General features: G+C 45.3%; 3 protein-coding genes across 3 annotated transcripts; 1 reads left to right on the forward strand and 2 right to left on the reverse strand.

The window, feature by feature from the left end:
- Positions 1 to 271: 271 nt before the first annotated feature.
- mon1a (MON1 secretory trafficking family member A) lies at positions 272 to 5,729 on the reverse strand. The gene is made up of 6 exons (XM_079747364.1): positions 5,584 to 5,729; positions 5,101 to 5,255; positions 3,565 to 3,981; positions 2,534 to 3,302; positions 2,104 to 2,251; positions 272 to 880 (listed from the first exon to the last, which is right to left on the reverse strand). The coding sequence occupies exons 2-6, from the start codon at positions 5,225 to 5,227 to the stop codon at positions 740 to 742; spliced, it is 1,602 nt and encodes a 533-aa protein (XP_079603490.1). The 5' UTR covers positions 5,228 to 5,255; positions 5,584 to 5,729; the 3' UTR covers positions 272 to 739.
- Positions 5,730 to 6,228: 499 nt separating this feature from the next.
- traip (TRAF-interacting protein) lies at positions 6,229 to 11,309 on the forward strand. Its single transcript, XM_079747415.1, has 16 exons — positions 6,229 to 6,357; positions 6,571 to 6,701; positions 6,801 to 6,858; positions 6,969 to 7,055; positions 7,162 to 7,201; positions 7,346 to 7,473; positions 7,676 to 7,770; positions 8,041 to 8,154; positions 8,276 to 8,363; positions 8,480 to 8,569; positions 8,661 to 8,749; positions 9,226 to 9,378; positions 9,519 to 9,564; positions 10,135 to 10,218; positions 10,523 to 10,573; positions 10,955 to 11,309. Exons 2-16 carry the CDS (start codon positions 6,604 to 6,606, stop codon positions 11,063 to 11,065), a joined length of 1,332 nt encoding a protein of 443 aa, XP_079603541.1. The 5' UTR covers positions 6,229 to 6,357; positions 6,571 to 6,603; the 3' UTR covers positions 11,066 to 11,309.
- A 1,473-nt stretch (positions 11,310 to 12,782) lies between these two features.
- Positions 12,783 to 23,901, reverse strand: grm6b (glutamate receptor, metabotropic 6b; the record flags this gene model as incomplete). Its single annotated transcript, XM_079747540.1, has 10 exons — positions 12,783 to 13,007; positions 14,675 to 14,986; positions 15,176 to 15,799; positions 16,342 to 16,481; positions 17,567 to 17,767; positions 18,158 to 18,298; positions 18,632 to 18,786; positions 19,022 to 19,157; positions 19,431 to 19,647; positions 23,341 to 23,901. 10 exons carry the CDS (start codon positions 23,899 to 23,901, stop codon positions 12,783 to 12,785), a joined length of 2,712 nt encoding a protein of 903 aa, XP_079603666.1.
- Between the last annotated feature and the right edge of the window lie 1,745 nt (positions 23,902 to 25,646).

Genomic DNA, 25,646 nt, shown 5'->3' on the forward strand with positions numbered 1-25,646 from the left:
CATCATCATCACGTCTCTGGCCAAGAAGTGAAAGTCAAACGCAAACCTGAAGTTTCATTACGGCGCTGCAAATTCCTGCATGCTGCTTCATGTTCGCGATTGAACAGAAACAATTTAACGATAGTACGTCATGTTTTTGGGCGTGGACTTACTATTAAAGATATTAAAACGATTGAAATCATGGCAGAATGGCTTAAACTATTCCATTGCAGGGACACCAAATAATAGAAATAAAATAAAAATCACCAAAATGCAAGTTCTGGATTGACATTAGTATTTTATTATTAATGGCCATCATACACAACTGGCGATACAGCATCATGGACACAACAACCTCTGGTCCCGGGAAGCTTATGTTCAGCTCCAGGGGAGTATATGTTAATAAGTTACTAAAAGTAGCCGCAGGCTGGCTTGGGAAAGTTAATTTACCCATGGTCATGGTACATGGGTTCAATCAAATTCAGCAAAACGGTAGTAACAAAAAAAATAGTAAAACTTTTAGTTCACGCTGCATAAACAGATTAGGAAAGTTTTAGGATTCTGTCATTGGTCAGACTAGAATTGAAGAGATTGCAATGGAAATATTCATTTTATTTGAAAGGTAGTAGGCATGTTTTATTATTTGCCATACACGATTACAAAAAGTGGCAATCATTTTGGAGTAGACTTCAAGTTTTAATAAGAATAGGATTTTAGGAATGCTGAAAAATGGGGGGGGGGGGGGGGGAGTCATCCAGGCTCAGTAGGTGAGAGGGCTGAGGATGAAGAGACGGTCCTCCTCCTTCCTTATCCACTTCAGCAGCTTGTTGACCGCAGACACGGCCTGCACCTTGGTCACCAGCGGGGTCAGGCACAGGTAGAGCTCAAAGCCGCTGGTCAACTGGGTCAAGAGGAGGGAGGTGGAAGGTCAGCCTTTAGTTCAGAAAATCAGATTTTAGATTCATATCTGAAGTCTGATGGTGGACAGGCTTAGATCTGGGGGACTGGATGCCGCTTATTTGTCTAGACCAATCGTCTTTCCGGAGGTGGAGGTCTGTTAGTGCGTCATTGGTGAACACCCCCTAGGCCCGCAGAAGTAAATTGTAAAGAAGTGTTTATAAAGATTTCAAATCCAAACTGTGTAGACTCGCTGGTTCTATAAATTGTTTAGACTCATGGCGTATAGCGTGCTCCGCCCCAATATGCAAGGTTTTCCAGTAGAAAAAGCGCTGTGCAAAAGGAAAGGAGAAAATCTCCTGGTTCCCTATTGACAACAATGACAAAATAGTTGCCCACAACAGATAAAAAGCTTTCGGGTGTGATCGGGGTCTAAAAGTACATTTTGTTAACACTAGTTGGTGGCATTATAAAATGATTCACACGTAACATCCAAGGAAACATTATGAAATTTGTGTCCAGCAAGATTACAACAGGGATGTATTAATTTCAACACCTTTGTTAACTTCTGCTTCTTTTGTTTTTTGATTCATTTATTATCGCGACTATGTGTGTTTACTTTCTACTACATAGATGACCTAGCCTGGCTCCGCCCGCCTAAGTACTTCCCCTCAATTTTCATTTCCCTTCAGTACTACGTCTGGGTATGCGGTATATTCGCGAACAGAGGGAGTGGCTGAGAACAATGACGTTAAAGTCAGCTCTCGTTGACGGACATCTTCAGGTCCATGACATCTTCACTCACAGTGTTTGGTTTGTTTACAGCCTGCGCGAAACGTGATTCCCGGCCGGTCCCGGCGCATGACATAAGTCACAACCAAACGTTAGCGATTGGTTATGGCAGATCCAGAGTGGCACTGGGCAGATCCAATAGTTTTAAACTTCAAAAGACACCCGCCTTCATTTGAGTTAACGTTTGTCAATTGATTAGGTCCAGACTCTCTGTGCAAATGAAATGAAGTACCAGAGTCTGGTAGGACCAGGCTATAGATGACTCTTTCCTTGTCAAAATAATTCCATTGTACAGAACAAAAGAAAAATCTATTTACATCTTACTTACATTAACATTGTATATAGTTTTACAAAAAAATAATTGAGAGTTTCTCAACAATATTCCAAACACACACCCCTCTAGGATGATATTGTAAGGGGCAGCGGCAGGCTTACCCAGGCCATGAAGTTCTCGGTCTCCCCACAGCGGTAGATGGAGAGCAGGGGTCTGGTGGAGTGGTGCAGGCGGCTGTGGAGCTCCTGGTACAGTCCCATCAGCCTCTCCTGCCCCTCTTCAGACTGGTACACGCCCGGTAACTCAGGACTGGTTAATGAAAACACCTGTTTACTTAGTAGACCTCAGGGCACCTTGGTTTGTTTTTCTATAAGCTATCTTGATGCAGTTCAATCGGGAACTGCACATTTTTATTCAAAGAATGTATTTTTTACGTACATTGACAGCAATTAAAAAATGACAAAACAATGCAAAATATATATATTAAGAAAATAAAGAAGACATCGTTTCATGATGTCAGACGTCGTTTCGGACTGATTTGAATGCTCGATTCAACCTCTTTTTTGGTACTTTTTTAAAAGCGTGACCTACCTGGTGAACAGCCCTGAGCTCTTGGACTTGTACAGGAAGTGCCGGAGCTCCGGAATGCCCACCAGGTCCACTGAGTAGCTGGGGGTCTTCACTGCCTCCTTCAGGGCCTGGTAGGCATTGCGCTTGCGCAGCCTCTCGAGAAAGCGCTGCTTGCAGTCAGACAAGCTGAAGAACTCCTCGCGGTCGGTGGACACCAGGATGAGGCAGAGCTCCGACGCCGGCTCCAGGTAGGAGATGTGCGCGTGGAAGAAGCCGGCGCTGTTGAACTTTGGCAGACAGATGGGCGTCCAGCCCTCGCCCTCCCTGAAGGAGGAGGAGGAGGAGCACACCAGGTTGAAGACCAGGTGCAGGTCCATGTGGTGCAGGTACTGGTCCTTCTTCCTCACCAGCGTGACCAGGCGCTCCCCCGCCATCAGGATGGAGAACACCAGGCTCGGGGCCTTGGCGGCCTGCAGGCTGGCCGACACTGCGTCCCTGCTGGAGCTGGGCAGGGGCAGGCAGGTGACGGCGCTGAGCAGCAGGCCTGGGTCGCGGTCCAGCCGCCGCAGGAGGTTGTCGATGAGGTGCTCGGAGCCGGCCAGCAGCCGCCGCAGGTCGTAGTTCTGCTTGGCCTGGAAGATGTGGTTGAGCTGGGTGAGGGTGAGCAAGCTCACTATCTGGTAGTAGATGTACTGCAGCTCACGGATCATCTCCTTGTCGGACTGGCGGGTCTGGGACACGGCCACCAGCACCAGAGGGCTCTTGCTGAGAAACACCACGTTGTATCCGTCTGGGGGCATGGACACGGTGTTGAAGCCTTCTAATCATGATGTTGTATAACATTGAATACATGACGATGGCAAACTCACACCGACTAAGCTAAGTTTATACTTTTAACACTTGGAATGCAGTTGTTACAGGCACAACAGAACCGTGTAAAACAAATGAGGGTAAAGACATACCATTTATATCTCTCCCCCCCCCCCCCCCCCCCATGTACAAAATAATAGACAATCAAGGTCAAAAGATGATATTTTTGCTTGTTTTTCTACCAGCGTGGATGGAGCGGATGATGTTCTTGTCCGCCTCCACGAAGGAAACGAGGGCCATCATGACGCCCATGGTGCTCGACAGTGCCTCCTCTGTCCCATAGCGGGAATAGATGGGCTTGCCCGCTTCGCTCAGCACAAACACATGCTTCCTGTGGCTGCGCCACCCGTCGCTGCAGATTTCCTCCTCCTTGGTCCGGCTCTCTGCCCAGGAGCTCTCCTTGGGAGCCTGCGCCACCTCAATGATGTTCTCCTCCACCTGCAGCCCGTTCTCTGAGGTACCCAAGGTCTCTGAGGACCCGGGGTCGCCGTCGGCAACGGTCTGAGGCTCAACCCGAGACTCTGCAACCTTGTCCGCCTCGGCCCGCAAGTCCTCCACGGATCGAGAGTGGACAAACATGGCCGCCTGTTGACCTGCGCCTGTATGGGTCAAGGACACGTGTCAAGGAACAAGTGGTATTGCTATGCTGAGGATGAAATCATTCACACACACACACACACACACACACACACACACACACAAACACACACACACACACACACACAGACAGTTGATTGGCCTGAAACTACAGGTACAGGCTTTTTCTGGTGTTGATCAGAAAGAAATGATTCAGTGGTAATGTTAATTTTGCTGAGTCTTTCTTATTATCTTTACATTGACGTTCATCGTACCATTTGGCGTGCTTACTACATCGTAAGAAAACTTGAAAGAGTCTGAAATGTTCAAGATTGTTCCTTGTGGGCATCAAACTTAAGTCCACGACCCCAAATGTGATTATGTCAGAAAGCTTCCAACAGAGTTCTTGTGCCTCTGTTCACATGATAACATGCCAGAGTAGTGGCACAACCGTTATTTAATGAGATCTCCTTTTACCAATTTAATAAAAGCAGCTTTGGAAAAACCCTTCATACAACTACATGATTCTTGCATACTTATTAAGTAAACATGGTTCTTCATGGTTCTGTCTTTTATACGGGATATGTTGTTAGTTCATCTATATATGAAGGTTATGTTGCCAGATTAAATGTTAGCTGTTTGCCTTATTTATTCAAAGTCTCTGTCTGGGACAATCTCTCCCTTGAGCATTGGATCCATTTTGCAAAACAAGGAAATGAATGGTTAGATTCAGCCATCTTGTATTATGCTTTCAAGTCAGATAGAAAAGGGGATACTCTCATTTTATCTGAACACTTTCACTTCCTAACATGTCATAAGACATGTCAGGTTTGATGCACGAGCAGTCACTTACAACAGACATTTACATCATGAACAACATTATGATTAGCATTAATGATCAGTGAATCAAAATGGGCCATAAACGACATTGGTTTTACTATTTTGTTACTTTGGTGTAATTGTATTGTTTCTTACATACATGTTTGAAAAACATTACTTAAAAGCTAGGATTCCAAACCACTTTTCCATATTTGACTGTTCCCAATCACACATCCCTTATAATTACATTTTACATCTGAACAATACATAGATATGCCAAAAACAATATACCATATCATGAATGGGGTATGTACCAGCCTCACCTGGCTCTGTACCCTCCACCAGGTCCGGAGTGGGGCTGTCAGACCTCTCAATGCGAAGGCACTCTACAGGCGGCAAAGAGCCCATGTCCCATGAGGCTCTCGCCTTGTTGTGTACGTCTTCTTCCATCACCGAGCATCAGAGCAGGCTCTCACACCTGACATACGATAACAGTGAGACAAAAATACCCCCTTTTTATTGGAATTCCTATTTAGGTATTTTCCAAGTTAGTGAAATAAGAAATGAGCTATGTTCTTATTGCATGGCAGGAGTCAATAAAGATTGTTTAAAAACTACAAAATACTAAATTGTATTATAAATAGCGTATATGTTTAACATTACAAAATATTTCTATTTTCTGTTAAGACCCACGTACCCAATGCGTTGATCTGATCAGAGATTCTAATTGCTAACTTTAACTAAGCACATACCTAAAGTAAAGTGACATGCCGTATTCATTGTATACTTCAGCATTAAAAACCCACCTTGCCAGTGTATTTTTTGTTCGATGGGTCAATACCATGCATATCAAGAAATGAAGGCATTTGCTGTTGTTGCCGGTTATTCGCTTCCTTCTGTTGACGAGCGAATAAACTTGAAGTAAATACTTCGCTCTTTCGGGCTCTGGGTATCCTGCTCTACAATTTACGGAAGTGGGATTTGTGGGAAATGACGTTCTTTTTGACGACATTCACTGAAAATCCCAAACCAAAACCTTACCCAAACGACTGAAACGAGGCCAATATGATGTTTAAACACTATCTGGATTCAATCCGACAAGTAGTTTTTATCAGTGTTTAAATGCTTCCAAACGTGCAACATTTTTTTTCATTATTGGGATACAAACGTCTTTAATTCAAGGCCTCAATCTCAGTTTATGCATGTTAGTACGAGAGCGTATTGTTTCAAAATCTTTGAAAACACTTATATATGTCCCAACTACTGAACATTGAAAACTATAAATTATAAACTAAATATGGTGGGCGAGTTTATTTGGTTAGTTCGATCGGGTAATTCGATTTAGTAGTTGACGAGTTTACTGACGTCACTTGAACGCCACATAAGGGGCATGGCCTCGTTTCGAACGCGTAGCGCGGAAATTAGGACGCATTCAAGCAGCCACCGCAGATCTTTGGACGAATATATTGCTATTGTGGAAGTAAATACGACCATACTCTGTCACTGTTGCCGCATTCGGTTTCACTGAGGATGATACCATTATAAAATCGCATGTTACTAAGCATTTTCTTTAATGTTTGGTAAGTATTTGTTCATCTTTTGGGGGTATATTCTATGTGACATAACGTTACCGCTCACGGGAGATATCCTAGCTAGCACTGGACCGCCACACACTCGCCCCGGCGGCACTCGCTACCTATCTACTGGTGTTATGTCCCTGCTGAGAGGACATCTGCATTAAAATAAGCTAATAAAACCAAGTCGTGCACTGTGCTGTTTTTGTTTCTTTCCAGGATTGTCTATTTACATTCGAGGTCTTATTTAAGATGCCTATCCGAGCCTACTGCACCATTTGCTCCGATTTCTTTGACCACCACAGAGACGTCGCTGCTATCCACTGCGGGCATACCTTCCACTATGACTGGTAAGAGTATACAGAGGTTTATGTATCCAAAACAATTATACCGCTCGTATTTATTCATCATATCATATCGTTAACTGCTTCACATTTGTTTCCACTCAGTCTCCTTCAGTGGTTCCAAGCAGCCCCTAACAAAACATGCCCACAATGCAGAAAACAGGTAACATTACTTTCAACTCTACATGGATAAATGCGCTTTTTTCTCTTCAATAAAAGCTCTCTCACCTGAACAATGTACTTTGATTGATCTCTGTGTTTGTTTTAATATAGGTTAGCACCAAACATATCATTACCAAGCTGTTCTTTGACATTGGTGGAGAAGAGGAGGGTGCGCCAGTGGATCCAGAGAGTTTACAGGTAATAATAGCCTCCAAACCAACAGCCAAATAATTAACTTAGTTTAATTTGATACACCAATTGTATTTCAGCGATTTCATTTATATTTTTTTTTACAATTTTGCAGAATGAAGTTGGCCGTATGAAAGCCGCTTTAAGTACAAGAGGTGGGAGAGATGTAATGAAAACAGACCTTTTCTCTTGAGGCGATGTAATGATAATGTTGTTTAAAAAAGATAAACAAGATTATATAAAATTAGATAAAACATGACTGGCCCCTTTGGTGATGGCTATCTGTGTTGGCTCTCCAGATAAGGACTACAAGGAGAAACTGAAGGCCTTGGAAGGCTTGAAGAGCACCGTGGAGAAGCAACGGAGAGACCTTGACAAAGTGCGAAAGGAGACGGTTGATAAGGACATGCTCTGTACTGCTCTAAGGGTAAGGTCTCTGCTTTGTTGGTTGCAATCCAATTGACAATATCAGCTCTTGTAACGCTGAGCAAACAGGCAACAATAATGTTTGATAGGGCTGCCCGTTATGGAAAAAATCATTATCACCATTATTTTGTTCAATATTGAAATCCTGAATATTCAAATGATTAATTTTTGTTTGAAAACATGATGCATGATGTTGGATACAGAAACAGATGACGTACCTGGAGAACCAACAGAACGATGCTCAGTTGGCGAAGGAGGAGGTGCGCAAGTTAAAGACCAAGATGAAGACCTATGAAAGGTACCCGATGATACTTTACATGTATGATGTGTTTGTGTACTGTGGATAGATATGAAGTGACATCATTTGAAATGTACTGGACAATTTCCTTGCAAAGTTGTACTGTGTTTTACTGTGCATTTGATAAATGCGACTCTTATACTCTTCAAACCACAGTTAGTGGTTTGAAGTTAGTAGTTAGTAGTTAGTAAGCATTCACAATGGCAGTTGCTTTCCTTTTGTACTCATTTCAGTATGCTTGAGTGCATTGATGTTGTTGTGCATGTCCAGTCTGGACCGTCTGTTACAGGGCCAGAGAGAGGAGGTGGAGTCCATGATCTCAGACATGGGGGTCAGTCAGGGAGCTGTGGAGCAGCTCTCCATTTACTGCATCTCCCTTAAGAAGTAAGGCAAGCCCATATATGGTTCATCACCACCATACGCCCAGCACTTTATTGATTCACAACCCTTAGTGCTTGATTATTTTATGTACGGTTGTACGTATTATAATAATGTCTGTTTCTAGGGAATATGATAACTTAAAGGGAGGCCTCAGGTCTTCAAAGGACATGTGTGAGAAGTTGAAGAAAGAGATGTTTGCCTTAAACAACAAGGTAACACAACATTCGACAATGGACTTAAAATAAGCATTTAAACTGATACATATTGTGTGTCTTCTGAGCCACGTGATGGTAGTTCTTATCTCCTCTACCCCCGTATGTTCCTGCAGTTGCAGAGAGCCTCCATGGAGTTTTCCCAGACCAAAGAGGACATGAAGGCCTTGCAGAAGGATCTCGCCAACGCTGACCTGGAGATCTCCGTAAGGCAACGGGTTCTCCGAAGTTGGAGAACAGACACAGATTATATTGTTTGTCTATCGGTCTTGTTTATTTTTGTATATTTTCTACTAGAGTCTCAAGAAAAAGGTGGAGATCCTCCAGAGGACTCTGAGCACCCCGACACGGACCAACGAAGCCATCAGCCGACTGGTTTTTGAGAGGTATGTTTTGAGAAGCTGATATATTTGCCTATCACAGATATGTCTGTATCGGCGTATTTGTTTGCCGATATGATCTTTAGAAATGGTGTTGACTTATAAATCTAATCACCTTAATAAATCCGCTACTGTGGTGGTTGAACCTCTAAATGCTTTAACTGAGCACATCCACATAAACGATTGCAACACTCACAGTTTTACATCCTATTCTGTGTGAAGAAGAGAAGCTCCTCTCAATACAGTTAATTAATCTCTAGCATGTTGTTACCTCACCTACAAACCTTGTTTGGTTGGCACTATTCTTTTGAATTTTAAAGAAATACAAAAAAACGATTTCAGTTGGGCTCGTTGACTCTGTACTGTACTGGAATTTATAAATTTGTAATTGTTTAAAAATATCACAATTTATTGTTTCTTTAATCAAATGCGTTGATTGATGGACTGGCTGTCTAATGAGCAATCTTATCCTCCTGTCAAAGCCCTGCCCCTCTGGAGCTCAAACCCAGGCTGCACGAGCCATCAGACTGCCAGGACATAGACCTCAACATCACCTTTGACATCAACACACCGGATGATGACAACAAGAGACACGCTCACACTCATTCAAAGAAGATGCGCTTGGACCCTATTGAGTGAGTGGAGAAAATCTGTGTTGGATGAGCAAGGGATATCTGCTTATGCCTTCTCGTTCCTCTGGTGTTATTCTCTGCTATGGCATGAGATGTAAATACTCTAAGAACTGATTATAACAAAGACATGTTTTTTCTTTCAGCCCGTCAGTTGCCAGACCCAAAGAAAACAGCTCTACCGGAACCAAGGTATAAAATGTAACACATCAACACATGGTGTGTTCCAGATGCCTTGTACGCCACCCGCACGAGTTGCTCTTGTGACGTAATTTCCTGGCTTGTAGCACTTATAACGTTTCCGTTTGTCTTTGTGATTGTGTCATGTCATTGGCTATAAATTTGTAACTATTAGCTACATTAGCCTCTTTAGCAAATCAGCTCGAAAAAAAACAACACAACTTTACAATGTACGCACAGCAAGACAATGTATAAATTGGTGACCGGAATAAAGTAGCAACGTAATTGTCTTTATGGGCGCAGCCTTTTTTGTTGTTGAGTCGTACGGTCAGCCTCTCTGAACTCGGTATACTCTCCAATTCCGAGTGGGTCCGAGGAACGCCACCCAAAAGGGGGGGGTGGCGTTCCATTTCACGGAGGGGGCGTTCCTCCGTGAAATGCCGCAAGAAGGCTGGAAGATTTTTCCACTTGCAACTCGTGCGGTCGGTGTTCGAGGCATCTGGAACACACAATTACTAGCCTTCAAAACCCTGGTTTATTTGTGTTGTTATTTTGGTCACTCAACACTTTGTGCCTCTCCAGGGTCCAGACTTCCGGTCCTCTCTGCTGTTCAGGAAGAAGACGTTTGGCAGCATGCTGGAGCCCCAGAGGGCCAAGGCAGGAACCGTAAGTCTTCAGCCCATCCCCTGGCCTAAAGTGACCCTCCACTGTCACTTTAGGCCAGGGGATGGGCTATCTACTATCTGTGTTTGCTCTTGTGGTGTTGTTTTGTCAGCTTTAGGGGCAACATAATTTAACACAATTCACTATTTTCTCTTTACTGGTTAGTTGGTGGTGTTGGTGTTTTTTAGATGCAGCAATATTAATATCTAAATGTCATTGCTGAATTTGAAGGGCTCCGCTCAGAACAGTCAACCAGTTGTATCTTGTTTTTTTTTTAATGATTTTTAAGACGCTGTTTTCGTTTCAGGTACTATCTGGGTACGATGGATTAGGGGGGCGGACTAAATTCATTCAACCTGTATCCTTCACCTATTAAGAAACCGATGTCGAATTTACATCTTTGTTATTTTATGTATCATGTTTATTCCCTGAATACAAAGTTCACACTATGCTGGGGTTTGTCCTGCAGAGAAAAGACTGTATTGGAAAAATGGAAGGCCAGGAACTCTTAAGTAATATATTATATTATATATTTAAGGGGAAATTGTAAAAAAAAAATAAACAAGATTTTATGGAATATTGTTTTAAATCTGTTAAATTTGATTTATCGTGACGCCGATAGTGCAAATATCAACACCTCTAAATACACGTAACATCCAAGTGTATCGTCTGCTGCATTCAGCAGTTGGACACCTCTACCTCTTTAAGTATGAGTCCTTGACCAGGTCTTCCACCCCAGTCCCCCATTTCCAGCCTTCGTCCGCTGGTGAAAGCGAAGAGGAAGAACGTGACCAGACCGGTAATCAGAAAGTTCTCCTCTTGTCTCACTTTGGACAATTTCCTTGAGTGAAGAAAGTGTACTTAATTAGTCAGGTCTAGGCAGCACAGGGTTTTCTCTGCCCACAGTGGAATATGAGTGAAGGGGAGCATCTTTTTATTCATTAATAACTACAAAACTAATTTATTCACCTTATTTTGCAATGCAGTTATTGCCAACCATCATGAAGTCTTATCAGTTGGATCAATTGATCTACGTTCGTTTTTGTGTTTAAATGTGTATGGCAGAAAGAGAATAAGTGTATGATGGTGAGTCTGTGTGTCAGTTTAATAATTATCATGGCTGCATTTCAAAATACTGGCATGACTCATTCTCTGTTCAGTGTATGTATGTATATATTTTTTGTAGAATATTGATACTATTGCAAGGTGCAATTTAATCGCTTGACTAGTTAAATACCACATTTAATGCTGGGGTTGTATTTTCCTATTTTTTTGTATCTGAAATAAACAACTTCCTTTCATAATTTATTTTTAAATCACTTTTTATGTAATGTTTTGTGCAAGGTTTGCGTCAATTGACTTGTGTGCTGTCCAGCAGATGGCAGTATAGACAACGGTTTCTTATCCATGCAGGCATATTTTGCTCTGAAATAATGTGTTGGTCGTCCATGGTTACAAGATGGAAGTTAAAACAAATACCGATTTTTGTATAACCCGAGATTAACATTATGTTGAAAAAGCTCACAAAGAATTGGCAATTATATGTTTAATAGACGGATGCCCTCTATTGTACAAATACATGTGAGTCCATATTTCCAGAAGAAACTGAATTCTTTAAACAAGCTAAGTGGTGAAAACTAAATGTATCGTGAGTATATAGAAAAACTGATGCGACAAGAGTAGGCTATGTATCCTGCCTTCTAAACGTTTTTTATAGGCCTATATAAACAAAATCAAAAACTGTTTTCTACATCCCCACCAAAGCATAATAAACCTATAAAATTGCTTGATTTAGGCCTATTACTTGCACTAGTACCATCAGGTTATTAAATATTTGTCATATATAACGTTAAAATCAATTAGAAATACCAGTGATTAATCAGTGACTGAGTGAGTGTAAATGATGATAGTTCGTCAGTGAGTATTACAATCTTTCCAATGGACCTTAATTATTAATAATGAATGCAGGGCAAGAGGGAGGCGCATTCCTGGTCCCTACCGCTGGAGTAGAAAAGGTCAACACATAACCTACAACACACTAACACACAGTCCATGCAGTGTTGGGACTTGTAAACACATTCTCCTAAAGGGGGGAGGGGGGAAGGGTTATCAACATCATTGACGGAAAAGAAGACGCCCTTTGTGGATCAAGGTGCTCAATGTCTTTATAGTCTGTTGTGTTCCTTGTAATCCATTCGCTAGGGAAGTGTTTGTTCCAGCGATTTGTCATTATTCGATAGGCCACTTCCATTCCAAGATAAATTCCAGTTAACGCAGGAAGCCTCAGTACCAGGCCTACGTTGTTCCCCAGCGTTTCATCGTACCCTTGATGCACGGTTCCATGGATATTCAAGGTGAATTTCTCTTAAGCAGGAAAGAGAAACGACCCCGAGGGCCCTTATTGTCCCAAACCTCGTTTTAAGTGTGCTCCTCCGTTCCATCTTCTGTAACCTTTAAAAGTTGGGTGTTGGGAATGAAAATAGGGAGAGGTGTGGGGTGGGGCTAGGGGAGAGGGGGTGAGCACGATAAGAACGGTTGAGTGACAGGCAGCCGCCGCCCAGCACGTCTCACTGCGACCGGTCGGGCACCATCTTGGCACCGTTGGTTTTCTCCTCCTTGATGCTGGACACGGTGACCGCCTGCACCACGGCCTTCAGGCTGCGTTTGCGCTTCTGCACGTTCTGCTCCGGGTGGAAGATGATGACGTAGACCTTGGGGATGTAGAGCATGCCCAGCGACACGGTGGCGCTGAGGCTCATGGATACCGTCAGCGTGGTGGTCTGGATGAACATCTGTAACGAACCCCCCCACCCCACAAAGAAAAGTGGTTACTTATTATGCCGGAAAAAATTCAATCAAAACATGTGCCATCTTTGACTCCGAATATCGATCTGTGGGGCGATCTAACACAGTTAGCCGCCGTCCCCAGAATATCGTGATAAGTCTGTCCCCATAAAGTTAGTCATGTCGGAGGTCCGTCACAGATCCCTCTATTTGCTTTCAAAGAGAGAACAGAGAATGCAATCTCACAGGGGTTTTGACTGAAGCCTATGTAATCATTTGGAAGCACGAAAGGCAACATCTTTCCCCCTTTTTCTGTATGAATGATTCATGGAGACGGGTGTATGTACTTAGAGGTGGAGCTCTATTTATGGTTCTGGAACTCTGCGGCCCTCTCAGGTCCCTCTCCATTGTAAGCCCAATACTTAGACAGCCGTGATAACAGAAGAAACCGTTTTTTTTTCCTACAATGGCTTTATATCATGAATTATAGACTCATTAGCAAAAGCAAACTGTAGGCCTACGTGGCATCAATAAGTCAACATGTATGTGTCATTAATAACTCAAAGCATGTCTATGTTCCATAAATAAACCATAATTAAACAAGAAAATCCCCATTCACAACCAAACCTATAGGCAACGTTGAGCATGGTCCAGTAAGCACGCTGGAATAGTTTTTGTCCGTTCTGTGGGGGCTTTTGTTGCTCCAACTCAATGGCCCATATGTCAATGAATAGGAACAGAGATGCTTGGCTGACCATGGAGCAAGCGCCTTTAATGTAACATCTGTATTACGCCTGGCCCCATAGATGAGTAGGCTAGGGGAGAGTCAGCCTATAGCCTATACCATGGTAGGGGGCTCTCCTAGGAAGCAGATCAACAAACCTCTGTGTGTTAACAGCAAAGCTGAATGTGAACCAGCGAACACTTACACAGAGGGCATTGGTATCTTAGCAAAGTAATATATGTATTGATGGAGTAATAGCTTCAGTAATAGCTGTCTCTGGCACGCTCACTTGGGGTTTTCAAATGGTTATTTTAATAATGTCTGCTCAGACAACTCAGACCAACGGCTTCTAAGCCTGTGGTCCGAGTTGTGGGATTTAGATGCAGAATATGCATGACATTCACGCGTAAGCAAGGAATACATCTGTGTGATGGAGCACATCACCCAGCCCCATCCAGTCATTTGAATGACGAATGACTGTAAGTTGTGTTATTTCATAACAAGGTAAAAGCACCTCAGCGTCTGTTTCTCCCTGACTGTCTCAAGTTCTTAATGGAGCGCAGTGCTATGCAGTACGATGGTCCGTGAGCTCTGTGCAATATCAAATATGCAGGGACACTTTTGGGGAAAAAAAATCTTCTTTTAAGCCAAGCAACCCATCAAGGAGAGGTGCCTAGCCGCCTGCTGCTCCTTAAGGAAATGTTTCTGTATTCACTTTACGTCGCTTTGGAGGAAAGCCTCTCGTAAATTAAACAGTAGCAGGAGTAGTAGAATCGTGTTTACACTTAATTTTGACCTGGTAGGTTCGTGTAAGGTTGCTAGACTTCAACGGTGCAGCGACTTCCAGTCGATCACTCCCATTCAGTTTCAATAAACCACATCAAAAGAGAATCATTGTCTATCGCTACCAGCAACACCGACCCCAACGCCGACTCCACCTCCGCCACCCACCTTTTCAGTCGACTGCGCCGTTCCGAAGAAGATGGGCACGAAGGCCAGCCAGACAATGCAGGTGGTGTACATGGTGAAGCCGATGGGCTTGGCCTCGTTGAAGGTCTCCGGCACCCCGCGGCTCTTGATGGCGTACACCGTGCACGTGATCATCAGCACGATACTCCAGCTGAGGCACAGGATGAGGGACAGGTCCGACATGTCACACTTGAGCACCCCACGGGCGAACTCTGGGTTGGGGGGCTTCTGCTCCTCGTAGTCGATGATGGTGTGGGGGGGGTCCACGCCAAACCAGATGAACACGGCCAGGACCTGCGCAGAGAGAGAGAGGGAGCGGGGTTTGGTTTGTTGGGACGTTCCGTGGTGCAACAGTCAAACAGACACCCACGGTTATTCGTGTGGCAAAAAACACACACGAAGACGTACACAGACACCCACATGCGCACGCACGCACGCACACACACACACACACACACACACACGGACACGCCCGACCCTTACCTGCACGGAGATGAGGATGAAGGTGATGACGAGCTGGGACCCGGGGCTGATGAACTTGGGCGGGGAGACGGCCACCTTGCCCTGCTCGAAGATCCGGTAGATGCGGTTGGTCTTGGTGAGCATGGCCGAGTAGCTGATGCACATGCCCAGGCCAAGCAGCATCCTGCGAGAGGCGCACACCCCAGAGCTGGGCTCGGCGATCATCAGGAAGGTGATGAGGTAGATGAGGAAGATGCCGGTGAGCAGGACGTAGCTGAGCTCGCGGCCGGACGCGCGCACGATGGGCGTGTCGTTGAAGCGGATGAAGGTGCAGATGCACCCGGACGTGGCCAGGATGCCCAGGATGGCGAGGAAGACGGGGATGATGGCCCACGGCGAGCTCCACTCAAGCTTGATGATGGGCGTGGGCCGGCAGCCCGTGCGGTTGACCAGGGGCCTCATGTCCATGGGGCAGGTGTCGCAGTTGAACTCGTCCAGCTGGTACTGGTAGCCGTCGCACAGCTCGCAGTGCCAGCAGCACGGCACGCCCTTCACCATCTTCTTCCTCTCGCCGGGCTCGCACGGGAAGCTGCACACCGAGTCCGGGATCCGCACGTCTCCGCCGTTCCACTGCATCTCGTCCTCCTGGTGGTTAGCGGGGTGCGGAGCAGAATGGGGTTTATTCCTGGGGGGGGGGGGTTATTTGTGTTTCTGCACACTGGGACTTTTTGTTGGTGGAAGTTTCTATATAAATACATTTTGCTTACTCACTTTCTTACTCACTTACTCAATTACTTACTTACTTACAATGAATTGTACACAGATGTAGAGGCACACACACACACACACACACACACATACAGGCAGACACGCATACGGAAAGGCCCATGCAGGTGCTAACACACACACATACAAACGCACACACACACACACACACACACACACAAAAAAAACAACATCTTGCACAAACAACCACTTTCATTCAATTATGAATGGACATAAATAACGATAAGAAGCTGAATTGATCTGGAGGCTGTTGATCAGATTAGACTGTATTTATCCTCACTTTGGAAACTCAATCACACAGAAGGAAGCGGGGATAAAGTAACTGGGAGGTAACATAAGGCAGCCGTAGGCAAAAACATCCCTACCTAACAGGCGGGACAAACGAAAGGCGCAGTACTTACATTGAGTCGTAGGTGGTTGGTCCATTGGCCGATGACCCGGTAGCCCGGGTTGGTCACGTTGGAGATCTGGTACTGGAAAATGTCGTAGCGACCCGGGGCATCTCCGTTCTCATTGAACATCACCCCGGTGCCAGCACTGCCTGTTGACCAGACACACACGGTTTGAACTCTTGTTTGGTATTTTGTGATTTAGCAGGCACTTTCAGATGAACTGACTATTTGACTTGATACATGTCATTCATGAATCTTGCTAACCCACTACTTTCCTGCCCGCTTAAGGTGACCCTTCCGGCGTTTATTCCCATGATGCATTGCTTTCCCATGATGTACTGCAGACTTTCACTCTGCCCAACAAGAACTCTTGACTACACTTTAGCCATTTAAAGCCTACCTTGGCACCATGTTATCCTAAAACTAAACATAACCATCTCTAATTCAACACCAAGTCTGCAGGCCCTGGCCCCTGCCACCTTGGCCCAGCACTGTGCCCCGGTCCAAAAAGATTTTAACTGATTGACATGCTGCACCCCTTCCTCAGTGCAGAACACCCACACACGGTCCGAGACAGCTTGTGTTTTTCTCCCATGTCAGAGCTGAGTGCAAGGTGCTCTTTAGCGGGCACATACATTCTTCCACTACTCTCTCTGGTCTGTTGCCCTAACGTGATTGAATGTTTCTCCCACGTCCCCGCAGGCATTCAATCTGAAAAGCCACCCATATAAGCCACGGTCAGCCGGCTGGAGGAGGAAGGTAAATGGGAGGGCTTTCATGGAAAGCCTCTTTCATTCCTGACAGCAGCTTGTTTTATTTTCGTATGAAAGACGATGAAAAGAGGAGTGTTCTGTTTGAGCGAGAGAGAGAGTGCGGGGGTGGGGGGGGGGGGATGGCCCCTGGGGACCCAGGATGCATTTAAAGGATGCGGTATGTAGTGTGGCGAGGTACATTAGCCCAGAGATTCTGAAGGCTGGCGCAGAGTGCGTGTTCCAAGTGACCTGCCTTTCGCTCTCGAAAAGCAAAAACACATGAATAGCAACGTTTTGTTGCGGTTTCTCCAGCGCCGGGTATATTCCATTAGTAACACGTTGAGGTCCACAACGGTAATGTGATGATTTTTTGGCCTCACAAATTCAAGGAGCATCCGGAACCGTTCATTTTCTTACGCAATAAAAATCCCTCAATGGGAAGCACCGCTGCTCTCATCCCAGGCGACCACATGTCCTCTCACCGTTGAAATTGACCGAGCGGATGTACTGGAGGAGCATGCGTCCCTCCACGGGGTCCATCTTGTCGCAGATGCCCATGTAGCCAGGACACAGATCGATGTGCATGCTGTGTATGGCGTGGGCCATGGCGTACACCGCGTCGATCACAAACTGCACCTTGCCTTCCTGTTCGTAAGAGGACTCCCTGCTGATCCTCTCCTCACCTGGAGAAACAACCGGAGGGAATTATGTCTGTGTCTACTGTGGAGGTCCTCTGAGTCTGAAATAAAGAACTGGATCTATCTACTCACTGGGTATACTGTTGTGTGTAATGTGGATGGATAAATATTGTCAGATATGAAAAGTGGATACTGTGTTTGATATTGTTTCCAACATGAGTTGGTTTCTCTTCCCTTGTGCATTTTGATCTGGGATTGACGAGTGGAGTCTGGGGGAATTAAGCTAGAGGCTTAAGAGTGGGATGGATTGTTATGTGCTGTGTCCTGAAAAGTAATGTTTTCAGATAGAACTTGTGACTTTTATCCCAGAAGATAGCTCTACAAATAAAATACAGTTTTGCACGACTGGATAGAACCAGCCGACGTGGTACCCACCTGTACATTTCCTCCGAGCAGAGTCGTACTTGACTCCAGGCCGGGTCAGTTTGCACTTGAAGTCGTCCTCCCAGAACTCTGCAAACCAGATGTTTCTTCTGTTGTTCTCCAGAGATCTTGAGATGAAGTACTGGTCGAAGCCTGAAACAATGAAGATAATTGAGAGGGAATTATGTAGATCAGGGCCAGGAAGTAGGGCTATCCTGCACAGTTGTATTTGTATTAGCACCACAATTACCAGGGGGAAAAAAAATCTGCACATTGTTGTTTTCTCATGGCATGAAAGCAGTGAAGGATTTAACATCATGATTCCTAGATTCATCGAATCATTTTCCTCAGAATAATTGTCATTATACGCTTTTATATCAAAGATCCTCTCTCCACCAGATCCCACATTGTTCTTATTCCCTTGTTGTCTCAGTCGACACCGGGGTCAGTGATCAGGGGCTGCGGCTCTGGACCCCCTCCTCTTACCATCGATGGAGGCTCTCTTGGGCAGGATGGTGACCGCCCCCTCCGCCACATCCTCCAGGTCCTGGATCGGGGAGCTCTTGGCCCCCCAGCTGTCCGAGCCCACGAACACAAAGTGACCCGTGAGGTTTGCCTTTTTGGACGCCTCCAACACCCGCCTGGATCGAGAGATAAGAGCAACTAAACTTCAGGCATGAATATAACTTTACTCCTAATTGCCAGGAAGGTTTTTTTTGTTTCAGTTATTTAAGGATGGGACTAAAACAAACACTGTTCCAGTGAAAATGTTGAATTGATAAATATATCAGCGTTATTCAATGTTCATTTAGCGATTTTATATTCACATTCATTCATATTAATTAAGTAATGAATGCTTCTCGCTTTCCCACTCACTTGATGTCGTCCTCATTAGCAAAGATAATCACTCCACGTGCGTTTGACGTCTCCATGAGCCTCTTGATAAGTTTATCAAATTCCCCAAGTTTGGGCTCTCTGGGGATTTTTATCGACTGGGCTATGCATAGCCCGCCTGTTTGACACACACACAAGCAAGCAGATAAACAAACAATGCACACACAAATTATTGATTGTATGGAAATTAGACCTTTTACTTTTTGAAAAACGTCTCTGAGTATACAGACAAAAGGCCAGGACGGGTCCTTGACAAACAGACAAATCAAACAAAACCCATCTTGAATCATCATGAATACACATTAGAATGCCAGCGACGATGACAATGGAGATGATGCTGATGCTGATCATGATGACAACGACGGTCGATGACGACGCCAGACACACCCACCCGTTTCTCTGGATATCTGGACGAAGGCCTCGACGCCGCTCTCTCCGTAGTTGCCCTCGGAGGCCAGGGTGGAGACGTAGTTCCAGCCCATGGCCTTGACGATGTCCACCATGGCCTGGGCCTGGTAGGAGTCCGGGGGGACTACCCTTGAGAAGAACTCGTAGCGGCTGTTGTCGCTGAGCTCTGGGGCGGTGGACGCGTAGCTGATCTGGGGGATCTGTGGGGAGAGAGAAGTTCACGGCTCAGCACGGGCACAGGTGCAGACAGCGCTCATAGATAGGGATTTGGTGGAGGATGAGCTCATGTGAAGCAAGAGCCAAGTCAATTCATTGAGTCCACTTCCATCACGGTGTCACTCTATGCAACCCGGGGACGGCTGCTGACCCTAGAGTCAGGACCAGTGCTCATCCACAGGTCATCGCCAGGACAAGACACGGAGGAAGCCGCTGGATGAGAGGGTGGATGGTACTTCAACAGATGACTCCATGAAGTGCTATTGAGGTTTGCACCCCCGGTTTCAAAAATAGACCACTTAGTCAGGCCATTGTCTAGACAACAACGTAACAATGCTGGAAAGTGCTAATACCATGAGATGACAAGTTGCCAAAAATTAATTCACTCAAAATGTTCCTATTAGAGAGAACCTTGCTCCCTGATGAAGCGAGCCGTTAATCCTCACAACTTGGTAGAGTAGATGATCCATCCAGCGGTGCACTGTCCTGCTGGTATGGATACCGATAGACAGCATCACCGAGACTCACATGTACAGATGGTACCACCAGCCGACAGTCAAAAATAAAAGAACGGCATGAGAAGAATATTTTAGTGGTGTGCACTACTTCCTAAATGACTGTTTACGCTGACTGCAGTGGACCCCCCACCCCCCGCTGGTAAGGTTGACCTGAGCCGATGTTCAAACACTCGTTCTTCTGAACGGAAAAAACACAAGGGGTTGCGAAGAGAGAAGGAGAGAGAACCATTTCACAGATTATCTGGAAGGATTAAAGAGGTTTTAGTCAAATTACGTTAAGCACAGAGGGAGAGAGAGACAGAGATCAGGAGAGTAGAAAAGGCTAGTATTCCTCAGCTGTAAGCCATACAATATATTTAATTCTGGTGGTCCACGTGTAGGGGCTTAAGTTAGTTGCTCAGCCTATCATGCTCAATATAGGGCCCAGCCCACACATTACAGCACATAGGATCTTCTGGGCAAACGTTGGATGAAAAGGTCACGGCTTGTGCTTTTCATACTGCACCACAATGGACCATTCTCCAGGTTACTGGTGATTTCAGTGTCCCCAGATGTCCTGGCTTTTGGTGTCACCGTTATGGTGAAGTGTTTGAGTACCTACGTGTTGCAACGGACAAGTAGTGACGCCCTCTGTGGGTCAGCATAAGTCATTCAAAGGCTCTGTTACGGTTGATATTTGAGATATTGGTGAATCATCAAATATTTAGGATGGGTTTATCCAGATTATAGGATTCAGACAATTCAAATATAACAGTGGTGTGGATGTGTTCCTACATTAGTTTCGTTATCCACCTAACATTTCTTTCCCCCGTATTGTAGAATCCCCTGACTTGGGTCTCATTCAAGTGAATCTGCATACATTCTGCAATAAAGAATAGGCCTATATCGAAATCTTTGCTGTTCTAAGGTCTTGGAGAAGTTTAGAAATAAAAATCTTGACTAGAATTCCAACAACGGTGAGACTCTTCAATGAATGGATGAAGAATATGAATTCACTTCAACTCAAAGATCTCTGGAGAAGGCCCCTTTTGTAACAATTGATCAGTTTGAATCCCCTGCATCACTCACTGAGAGAGGGTGCAGTCCTATAAGAGACACTCTTTCCCTCATATGTACGTCCACACAAACACACATACGCCATTCAGCCGGCATCTGGATAAATCCGCCCGCATCGTCCCAGATCACAAGTTCCACATATCCTGGGACCGATGCTCTATTTTCAGCCCCGGTGTGCTGAGCTGCTGAGAGGGGCTTAATGGACGGTGGGATCAGTAATTCTGTAGTTAACATCTGCCCGCTACGCAGGATGACTCCTTAGCTCTCAACCCATATCTCTAACAAGGGAGGGGGGTGGTGGAGAACATCGTCAGCAGGTCCCGTCCGTACAGGAGTGTGTACAGGAGGAAATATCTATCTAGTGTTTGTTTTTGGGCCAGAAGAGGCACTGGGTCAAGGGGGGGTACGGGTGTGGCCGCAGGTGAGTTGGTCCATACATATCAATAGCCAGGGGGAAACGTGACATGATGCCGGATTTACACACACTCAGCTTCCCATCTCCGTCATGAGTGATCAATCGCCCCGGGTCAATCGCACATTAAAGAAACCAGAGGGGAAGAGTTTCGGCTGAATATTTAAACACAACGATGATATTGATTCTGTTTCGGTGGGGGGCCGTAGCCGCGGAATTCGGTGTCCAAATCAAGTGCGGTGTCCAATGTATAACTTAAAGTAGACTGAAGAGCAATTCATGGAGACAGTTTCTCTATCTGTGTGAATTGCGGGTTGACCTATGGCCTACATGCGTGTGGAAAGCAAGCATCTTGTGTGTCTCTCTCTCTCCAGTTACAATATCAGCCCTTTCAGCCATCAAAAAACACCTGACCATCTTTTACAGGATTACTGTAATAACACATTTGGATGTGTGTTTAATTGCAGCGTTATTGCTGATCATATCATACTTTTATGATACTTTTACTAACCCTTGATCGGTTCTCATCATTCTGCTATCTTGCACTCATATTGGGTTGTTCTGGGCAACATGATCGTGCCGTACATTTGGAGCTGCTCCAACATTGATTATGGACAGTATTGATTACGTTTTCAGCCTTTTACCCGAAAGTGACTTCCAGTCCCTTAACATCAAAGTGACTTCCAGTCACTTTGGATAATAGCATTTGCTAAATGACATAATGTAAATGTAAATGATTGTTTTCCACGCCGACGAGTGTGAGTTCTCGTTGTGTAATGAACTGCGAAACCGATTGTGAAACGATCTGATAGAATTAACTCCTACACCATGGATCGGTAACGAGGTATTGCATCCTGTTGGTTAAAATTACAATGTTGGGTTTTCAGGAGACGTCTAGCTCCAGAGCCAAACATAGCGAATATGGATGTGGGCGGCAGGTAGGTGGAACATTTGTCCATCAGAGGTGCATGCATGTTAGCTGACCCCTATCAGCTAGGGGTCAGCTAACACCCTAGAGACCATACTGTCCTGCTCTTAGGTTGGAAAGCAATGTAATGCAAGTAGCAATACTACTAGCATTACAACATATCCCCTTACAGTATAATACTATGTATTATACTGTAACATGCAAGTACATGCACGCTGGTATGGTGGTGTGTTATGATGTAAATCATCCTGCAAAGTGCTAAGTTATAATGCATTTCATGTTAAGGTGGTACGAAACAAAGTAGGTAAATCCAAAAAGTGATATGTTATTTTGTATTTCATGTTGTAAGGTGGCATGTTATGAAGTATCTCATACTGTATGTTAAAATGTATTTTATGTGTTAAGGTGGTATGTGATAAAGTATTTTATGCTGCATGTTATCATAAACCTCATGCTGTAAGGCAGTACGTAATATTGATTATCAGGACGTATGTTAATGTCTATTTCATGCTGTAAGGTGGCATAGTATATTGTATATCATGCTGTATGTTAATATGTATTTTGTGCTTTAAGGAGGTATGTTATTTTGTATACCAGGCTGTATGTTAATGTCTATTTCATGCTGTGAGGTGGCATGTTCTAACGTATTTCATGTGTTAAGGTGGAACGTGATAATTAACAAGGGAGGTGTTCTGCTGCGCACTGTCCATCGGGGCGCTATGTCATATCATCAAAACAAAAGGGCTCCACAAGGGCTTCTCACCGCGAAGAGCCGCAGGACGTTGGCCACCATAATAGACACGGAGCTGCCAGATGCTCCGATCACCCCGACCACCCGCTCTGGCTCGGGGATGATGGGCGGCTCGCCGTTGGAGCAGCGCACGTCCGAGTTGTCCTTCTGGATGAGCGCCTGCACGAAGGTGAGAGACTGCTCCAGGGCGTAGGTGTCGCGGGCGCAGGTGTCGAGGATGCGCGCCCCCAGCGTGATGTTGGGCAGCAGGTCGGGGTCGCTGTTGATCTGGTCCAGGGCGTACAGCATGGCCTCCATGCGGTGGATGCCCTTCTCCTTCTTGATCTCCCCGCAGGCTACCCCCGCGGGGCCCCGGGAGTGGACGGGGAACAGCCCGCCCAGGGTGATGTCCCCCTCGATCTTGATGGAGTGGGGCTGGGTGCCCTTCTGGGCCCGTGGGACCCCGGCCAGGCCCGCCAGCAGCAGCAGCCAGAAGAGGAGCGGAGGGGCCGCTCCGGTGTGGGAGCCCAGCGCTGGCGCGGCGGCGAGGCGCCGGCAACGCGCCGGGGACGAGTAGAGTTCCTGTGGCGTCATGGCGATGACCGCCGAAGGGACCAATCACAGCAGGCTTCTGCCTCTACCTGCCACCCCTGAGGACCAATGAGAGAGAGAGAGCTGGGTGAGTCCTGGGAACATGCCATGACATCATGCATGTTAATGCTGATGAGGATGAGAGGATGATGTGATCTTAAGATTGACTTCATCCAACATACATAGAAAACCACCACTTAATGCAATGTGGTTATTAAGCAGTATAGCTTACCATCAACTGTGGCATTGTCTTAGAAGATTTACATCTCAGAAGAAAATTCATGTTCAAACGTGTGTGTGTGTGTGTGTGTGTGTGTGTGTGTGTACAAACACCTACACAGTGAGAGTGTTTGTTTGTGAGCATATGAATGAGACAGTGAGAGAGACAGATAGACATAGAACTAGGCATAGAGAGGAAAGAGCGTGAGACAGAGAGAGCTAGATCGAGACAGAGAGAGGAGAGAAAGAGGTATCCTGTACGTGCTAGGTTTTCCATGAAATAACAATACAAGGTGCCGCAAGATTTGTGGGACCCTACCCTAACCTGCTCTGTATATTGTAATGCTGCCAGATGTTTGGAAACTATAGACATGAAAAAACCTTTCAGTATGACATCATATAATCATACCGTAATAATGGCTCATGGTCTATGCATCTTACTAGAGATCCCATAACACTGAATGATTATAATAACCAAAAACCCATTGCCCTTACTCCACTGTATTAAATAGATGCAACTATCAGACGTTAATACTGGTCCACACAACAAATGCAAATCATGCAACTTTGGCTGATATTCAAACCTCGAAGTAGAGTGAAATCAGAAAATAAAGTTAGTGATTTTTCCCCTGCATCTTCCTCAAGTCACAGGAAACTTTGAAAGCATAGGGTGAAGAGGTTAGGTTCCAGCTCACCTGTCCATTCCTCATTGACCGGTCTTGATTGTATCCATCACATCCAATACATAGAACGGCTACTAACCACCGTGGTCCGATGATATATGACGATATTTAGAGGCAACACTGTCCTCTCCTCTGAAAAAGTAAATCCTCTATCATGTCAGAAGTGCAGCGTTGTTGTCACTCAAAACAAATTAGAGCCAACCAAAATAATGGTGATGATGCTGCTGCGAGAAAAAAAGGTGTTTGATTGATAAAAAAAAAAGATGAAGATAAAACAAGGCAGACCTTCGAGGCTTTAGGGCATCATGACAGAATTGGAGAGGAGAAGGAGAAAAAAGCATTACGACAGTGACATTCTACACAGCCAAATCCCTTAAAAGCCCTCTCTCTCCCTCACTCTATCTCCTCTCTCTATGTGGGCTTGCATCTCTGTCCTAGGCTCTCTCTCTCTCTCTCTCTCTCTCTCTCGCTCTCTCTCTCTACCCCCTCACTGCCTCATTCCCTCTCGCTCTCTCTCTATCTTTTCTCGCTATGTTCTGTCGCTGCACTAATGGTCACAGATTGGGATTATCATGCTTGCGTCTGAGAAGAAAGCCTTAGGTGGACTAGCCCATATTTTGTATACAGCCCCACCATCCCCACCACCACCATCATCATCACCACCATCATCACCCGACCCAACCGTCACACACCCACCACGACCTCCCGCCCTCCCCTGCCCCTGACGGAGCTCCGTCTCTCTGAGGGATTAGATTCATGCAGTGATTTGATTCATAATGACACAGGCTACACATGGCATTGACGCACATACACACCAATATTTCAACACGTGTTTGCGACAGACAG

This window comes from Pollachius pollachius (genome assembly GCF_949987615.1).
Source record: "Pollachius pollachius genome assembly, chromosome: 12".
In the NCBI taxonomy this organism is placed as follows: domain Eukaryota; kingdom Metazoa; phylum Chordata; class Actinopteri; order Gadiformes; family Gadidae; genus Pollachius; species Pollachius pollachius.

Coding starts and splice junctions, on each gene's coding strand:
- mon1a (XM_079747364.1), bottom strand. CDS start 5,227: ATGGAAGAAGACGTACACAACAAGGCGAGAGCCTCATGGGACATGGGC. Junction 3,982..5,100: donor GGTGGAGGGTACAGAGCCAG/GTGAGGCTGGTA, acceptor TGACCCATACAG/GCGCAGGTCAACAGGCGGCC. Junction 2,252..2,533: donor AGCTCAGGGCTGTTCACCAG/GTAGGTCACGCT, acceptor TTCATTAACCAG/TCCTGAGTTACCGGGCGTGT.
- traip (XM_079747415.1), top strand. CDS start 6,604: ATGCCTATCCGAGCCTACTGCACCATTTGCTCCGATTTCTTTGACCAC. Junction 9,379..9,518: donor ATGCGCTTGGACCCTATTGA/GTGAGTGGAGAA, acceptor TTTTTCTTTCAG/CCCGTCAGTTGCCAGACCCA. Junction 10,219..10,522: donor AGAGGGCCAAGGCAGGAACC/GTAAGTCTTCAG, acceptor TTTTCGTTTCAG/GTACTATCTGGGTACGATGG.